General features: G+C 36.8%; 1 protein-coding gene and 1 pseudogene across 1 annotated transcript; both read left to right on the forward strand.

Annotated features, from left to right (window-relative positions):
* Nucleotides 1-884, forward strand: LOC118628687 (annotated as a pseudogene).
* Nucleotides 885-5,931: 5,047 nt separating this feature from the next.
* Nucleotides 5,932-6,873, forward strand: LOC118628689 (olfactory receptor 8K3-like). Its single transcript, XM_036259626.1, has one exon. The coding sequence runs from the start codon at nucleotides 5,932-5,934 to the stop codon at nucleotides 6,871-6,873; it is 942 nt and encodes a 313-aa protein (XP_036115519.1).
* Nucleotides 6,874-7,080: the final 207 nt, after the last annotated feature.

The following is a 7,080-nucleotide window of genomic DNA, read 5'->3' on the forward strand; positions in this document are numbered from 1 at the left end:
ATGGAAAAACACAATCGAACAATGTTGAATGAATTCATCCTAATGGGCATCACGGACCTCCCAGAGTTTCAGGCTCCATTGCTTGGACTCTTCCTCATTGTTTACATGGTCTCTGCAGTGGGTAACCTGGGCTTGATATTCCTCACCAAGATAGACTCCAGACTACAAACACCCATGTACTTTTTCCTTAGACACTTGGCTTTCACTGATCTCGGTTATTCTACAGTGGTAGGACCTAAAATGCTGATCAATTTAGCTGTAAAACAACATACAATCTCTTATAATTGGTGTGCTACCCAACTTACTTTCTTCAGTATATTTATCACTTGTGAAATTTATATACTGTCAGCAATGGCCTATGACCGCTATGTGGCCATCTGTAACCCTCTGCTCTACACAGTCATCATGTCACAAAGATTATGTCACTTGCTGGTGGCAATACCCTATCTATACAGTGTCTTTTTATCTTTGCTGGTCATCATTAAAATTTTCACTTCATCATTTTGCGGCTATAATGTCATCAGGCATTTCTACTGTGATAGTCTGCCATTGATAACTTTGCTCTGCTCAGACACACATGAAATTAAGTTGATCATTCTGATTTTTTCAGCTTTTAATCTAGTTTCATCTCTTCTGATAGTCCTTGTGTCCTACATTCTGATCCTGGTTGCCATCCTCAGGATGAACTCCTCGAAGGGCAGGCACAAGGCTTTCTCTACCTGTGGCTCTCACCTGATGGCCATAGTCATATTCTACGGTACCCTATTCTTTATGTATGTGCAGCCCAAGACCAGTCATTCCTTTGATACTGATAAAATGGCTTCTTTATTTTACACTTTGGTCATACCTATGCTGAATCCTTTGATTTACAGTTTAAGGAATAAAGAGGTGAAAAATGCTCTAACTAGAAACTGGAACATGTGTGCAAATTTTCTACTTAAAATTCACTGTAACATACACTAGTAATAGATTATTATGTATAAGCCAATGTAACCTATAATGTGATTGCTTTAACCTTGTACTGTTGCCTCCATGGGATGGGCAAGAATATATGAATAAGTCTAGAAATAAACAAAATTCTTCATTGTTGTGAAAGTTGAAATGTGTCACTAACAGATAGCTATTTCCTGCTCATACTTCAGATATTAACCTACATTTAATTTCAAATCAGATTGATGCAATTCCTCACATATAGCCAGTTGCATATAAAAACAGGGACTCTGGATATTACATTCACAGTTGTATCTTTAGTGCCTAACATGGTAAAAGGCATTAAAAAGAATGCATGATTAATTTTATATAAACTGGGTAAGCAAATATTACCATCCATTCCATGTAATACTTACTCAGCAACAATACAGAACAAATGATACATACAAAATCATCAGTGAATCTCCAAGATGGCAAGTGGTATGATATTATTTATAAAACATTCTTCAAGTGACACAATATAGTGATAGAATTAGATTATTATCTGGGAAATTGGGGTATCCCGTTCCCCACTGAATGCTGGGGGGAATTTCTGAGACTAGCACAGGAGAATGAGTGATTTTCAGTTGCGTGGAACTACATCTCTGTGTTTCTAACGCCCCATTTCAGTCAAAGCAGTGCAGCTGAGGTTTCTCTAGAGCCAGAAACAAAGTGTCCAGAGTTTCGGTTGCATCTCTCAGTCAGGTCCAGTTCAGCATCAAGCTTGTTACAGTCCATTAATCCATTGTGTGTAGCATCCACATGGTCATGGACCATGTGGGTAAATTCAGGGAGCCAAGAGAGGACAGCCCCTGAAACAAGAGTCCCTAGATAGCCAAGAACACAAAAGCACAAAAGAGAACTCCTTTGTTTAGGGGATTAAATAGTCCAAGTTTCTCACCCCTGCAGTGGCCACGCCCATTCTGGCCAACAACCTATTCCCAAGTACCTTCCCATTGTCACCTAAACTTTACAGGGCATCTTTCTATTTTCCTTTCTTTCCAGCCCCTTCCCTCAACCACCTTTGGGAATAGACTGGTGGCTCCCTTGGGAGTCTAAAGCTGTAGTTTCGAGGTGAAGCTGCCCAAATAACATGCTAATAATAGTTGGCTTTCCCTTTCCTCCTTTCCTGTTATTAATAATTTGGTTCATTACAACAGTACCAATACTAGTGATTGCCAGGGGTTGGAAACAGTTGAAGAGGAGTAGCAGGAAGTAGGCATAGTACAGTGTAAACCCTGGAATTCTTTTTCTTTTCTAAACAAGTACCTGATTTAAGCTTTGATTGCCCCAAGCCCATGTTCTTCTCTTCTTTCTCTTCCCTTTTCATCCCTCCTCTCCTGTCTCCTCCACTCCCCGCCCCTGCATTCACCTCCCCTTCCCTTCTATTATCTTCTCTTCTTCCCTTCCCTCCTCTCCCCTCCCCTTATCTCTCCCAGCTTTCCTTGACTTTACCATATGACCCAGGTATGTTGTTAATTTCCAGGTCTTGTAAATAATAAACCTTTATCTTTTCAAAGTTTCCTGGAGGGTATTGATGAAGGGTGTCTCACAATCAGTCATAAAAACCCAAGGGCTTCTTCAGCCATAACTATGATTTTAAATAGGCTGAGACCAGTATAAACTTGAGCATATGAAGGAGTAGCCAGAGGGTACTTTGTGGTGATAAAATATATCTGCATCGGAGTGTGTTTGTACAGAATAGTATTACTAAAACGGTTCATGAAATTGTGAAAGAAAAAGGAAAAGGAAAACAAGCAAAAGAGAAGTGTTGAACTCTCACATGGAAATGAGAAATAACAGTAACTAATTTCTTTTCCCAAGGTACTAAAAAAAGTAAACACCACATTGTACCAAAGTGAATACTGTCTCTCTCTGATTCCGTCTAGTTCAAGCCTGCTTTGTGCCCATGGCCTTCAGGTGAATACCTCCTGCTTGTCTTGCATACAGACATGCTAATCATTAGAGGAATCCAGTTTGAGGCTTGAGTTTTCCAAACAACAGCCGTTTTATTTTCCCTTCCTTGACATAAAAGAAGCCTGAACTCTATACTTTCTTAAGTTGGATCTGGACTCCTGTCTTCTCGGTGGCACCTTCTCAAGTGATAAAATATCCTTACTCCAAACTCTGATGCTTTGAGTTGTGGCCTTTAAAAGTGTCAGGCACATGGACCAGTAATAATATGAGCAACAAATCAAGAAAGCAATGTACTATTTTAATTCCCTAAAAGTTTTAAAATAGTAGAATAGTATCTAAACATTTCTACAGTATAGTTTCCCTCATTCAAGGAGACCACTGTAAATGCAGATTCTTGATTGGCATGTATATAGATACAATGTGGTCAAGAGTCCTGTATGCAACAAAAGGAACATTAACCAAGAGTGGAAAATTAAGGAAGGAAGGGAGGAAGGGAGGAGCTGGGGAAGGAAGGAAAGAAGGAAGGAAGGAAGGAAGGAAGGAAGGAAGGAAGGAAGGAAGGAAGGAAGGAAGGAAGGAAGGAAGGAAGGAAGGAAGGAAGGAAGGAAAAAGGAAGGAAAACCATAGTGAATATAAATTCTCCATGACAATTAAAGGACAACCTCCAGGCATTTAATTGTGCTATTAAATACTGTAGGGACAATCAACAAATTGCTTGGCATCTCCTCAGGGACAGCCTCAAAAAGTGAAAAAAATCCATAAATTGTTCTCACTCATCCATGTAAGAAACACATGAGGGAGTCAAGAGAGAGGCTTCATTGAAGGTAAAAAGAACATTTCTTGTGGTGTTTTATGTTACCAATATTGACGCTGCTTCAGTGATATATGCAAAGTTTCACTTAGTTAAATGACAAAGCTCTAGGAAAATGTTTGCACTTCTGATTTAGTTCTTTTTGCTTTCCACTTCTCCTTAATACCTGAGCACAAAGGGGACCCCTCCTCAACTCAGCATACTAATGTTTTTGAGTATTTTCACATGAGTTGACAGACTAAATATTCAAAAGCATCTTTGAGATATCATCATAGTATTGCTTATAAAAGATTTGTTTCATATGAGCAATTATATCTGTAATGCAGGCCAAAACAGTGCAAATGAAGCTTAACTAAAAAAACATGAAGTTTTAAAAATCTGCAGTTACTAAGCTGCAGGTATTCAATCTATCATTTTTTAAAAAATCAATCATTTTGATGTCCTTCGAAATTTTACTTAATTAGTGGTTCTAAGCTCTTTTATTGTGACACTCTAGATGTAATATAATATTTAATAATTATTTAAATAAATGCATAAATATGATTCTTTCCCCTTCATGTTGACATGTGAAAGGCATTATGTGGATAATACAAGACTTTTAAGTACCCAGTTTTATGACAATACAAAATATTCAGCATGTTTTTTAATTTCAAGTGGAATCTGACAGAAAGCTATAATGATCTCAAATGGTATAACTTTAAAAAACAAAACAAAAGTAAGCTTGTATTTAACAAAGATGTAAACTATGAAAAAGCAGTTTGGTTCTTTCTATACAACACTAAAGCCTGTTAGAAAAAAACCCCAAACACTTTTATCTTTCCTATGCTCATAGAAAAATTGGAACTTACGAAGTATGATTTCTCTCCATCTTTCATATTGGCAAACAAAACAACACACACAAAAACAACATTTATACAGGTTCATATAAAACTTACAGAGGATATCTTTCTGAAATGACTGTTTACTGATCCACATGTCCACCTTTCTGATACAAGGAAGTTGTCTTCATCACAGCAGGTAGACATGTGAGGTGACAGAATCATAAACTGTATTTTAAGTGATTTAAATGCAAATTTAATGTAATTATTTTATATTTAATGTTATAAAAATACAGTTTTATTTTCTTTAGACCACCCAGAAACTGCTGTCACTGTAACTTTTATTGTAACCAGTATTATTTCTGGTTTTTAAAGGTAGCATTTATGCTCACAATCTTTTTAAATCTAATAATTCTTTTAGCTTAATCTGCCACTCAGCACTCAGCACTCACCTGGTATATCCTTAATCTGTGTATTATTAGGAGCATTCATATACATTTTTATTTGAGTATATAAAATGCTTATTTGTGTTCTATATTATGTCGTAGTTTGAAGGCATTCCTGTGGATTTAAGGTGTAGAAGAATTTAAAGCAATATCCAAGAATCCATAGATAGCTCATTTTTAGTGTCTTTTATTTCACCTCTATAGTACTGTGTCACACAGTGACTTTAAACTATTACACTTGATGCATAGACCTTTAAGTTTCATTAAACAGCGTAGTATCTCTTCATCCAAAGAACATTTTTATAAAACTTCATTATATGAAAGCAATGCCAATACTTTCTTACAGGGTTGTTGTGAGAGATAAATGAAGATTAAATTATCTAAAGTATTGGTTTTGTATATAAGAATAAAGAGTTTGGGATAAGTTAAATTTTTGGCCATATTTTTGTTAATACCTTATATGAAGATATAGCTGACATTATATGAAATGTCTGTCCATTGTATTAGCTGTTTCACTGTTTCAGCCTGTGTCACCTGTAGGCTTAAGAAAGTTTGCAGGTCCAACTATTAAAGTTGTAGGTTCTACACATTTTTGGAATTTCTAATTTAAAATTATTATATTTTGGATTAGATGTTGGATATTGTAGGATATTTAAAAGCATAACTGACTTCTAACCCTACACTTCATACCCTACCTCTGAGTTGTGACAACCATAATGTCTTCTAGATATTGACCAATGCTCACTGCTTAGTAAAATCCCCTCCAGTTGAGAACCACTGACTGTCTCTTGCTCTATTTATAAATATTATTTTTTCTGCACTTAAGTTTATTTTTATATATTTAAATAGTAAATTTGGATGTATCTTATTTATATTAGCGTTGCAGACTAAAAATCTCACAGGTAGAATACATGAAACCTATTGACTATGCTGATGTCTCTTTCCAGAATAGGTTTCCTGAAAAACCTGCATGGAAACACAAAACCTAACAGTGTTAAATGAATTCATTCTCATGGGGATCACAGACCGCCCTGATCTGCAAGCTCCATTATTTGGACTCTTCTTGATCATCTACATGATCTCAGTGGTGGGCAACTTGGGCATAATCATCCTCACCAAGGTGGACTCCGGCCTCCAGACACCCATGTACTTCTTTCTCAGACACCTGGCTTTCACTGATCTTGGTTATTCAACAACTGTAGGGCCCAAAATGTTAGTAAATTTTGTTGTGGATCAAAATACAATCTCCTATTATTTCTGTGCTCTACAACTGGCTTTTTTTCTTGTGTTTATTGTTAGTGAAATTTTTATTCTATCTGCCATGTCCTATGACCGCTATGTGGCCATCTGTAACCCTTTGCTCTACCCAGTCATCATGTCACAAAGGCTATGCCAGCTGCTGGTGGCTGCCCCCTATCTCTACAGCACATTTGTTTCTCTTCTAATCACCATAAAAATTTTCCAGTTACCTTTCTGTGGCTACAATGTTGTCAGTCATTTCTACTGTGACAGTCTCCCCTTGTTACCTTTGCTCTGCTCAAATACACAGGAAATTGAATTGATTATTCTGATTTTAGCCAGTTTTGATTTGATTTCATCCCTTCTGATAGTCCTCGTGTCTTACGTCCTCATTCTTGAATCCATTCTCAGGATGAACTCTGCTGAGGGTCGGCACAAGGCCTTTTCTACCTGTGGATCTCACCTGATGGTGGTCATAGTGTTTTATGGGACGTTGATATTTATGTATGTGCAACCTGAGTCCAGTCATTCCTTGGACAGTGATAAAGTGGCTTCCATAATTTACACCCTCGTTATTCCCATGTTGAATCCCTTGGTCTATAGCTTGAGAAACAAAGATGTAAAATGTGCACTACAAAGAGTCTGGAAAAAACTACGTGATACTTTTTGTTAAGGTTTACACACTATAATATTTCTGTAAGCAAGGGTATGGACTTTAAATGATGATGTATGTGCCTCCTAGAGAAATAGCAAGCACAAATGAGTTCAGTAGGTATTTATCGGCTATCTTATAGATGCTTAGCACTTCAATTTCCTGTAAATAGATTAATGAATAAAATAGTAAAAGTATAATCCTTTCTTGAGGGGAAAGATGGATTAT

This window comes from Molossus molossus, unplaced genomic scaffold, assembly GCF_014108415.1.
Source record: "Molossus molossus isolate mMolMol1 unplaced genomic scaffold, mMolMol1.p scaffold_m16_p_13, whole genome shotgun sequence".
Taxonomy (NCBI): Eukaryota; Metazoa; Chordata; class Mammalia; order Chiroptera; family Molossidae; genus Molossus; species Molossus molossus.

What these genes read in the sequence shown, in the direction of transcription:
- LOC118628689 (XM_036259626.1), top strand. Translation starts at nt 5,932, where the DNA reads ATGGAAACACAAAACCTAACAGTGTTAAATGAATTCATTCTCATGGGG.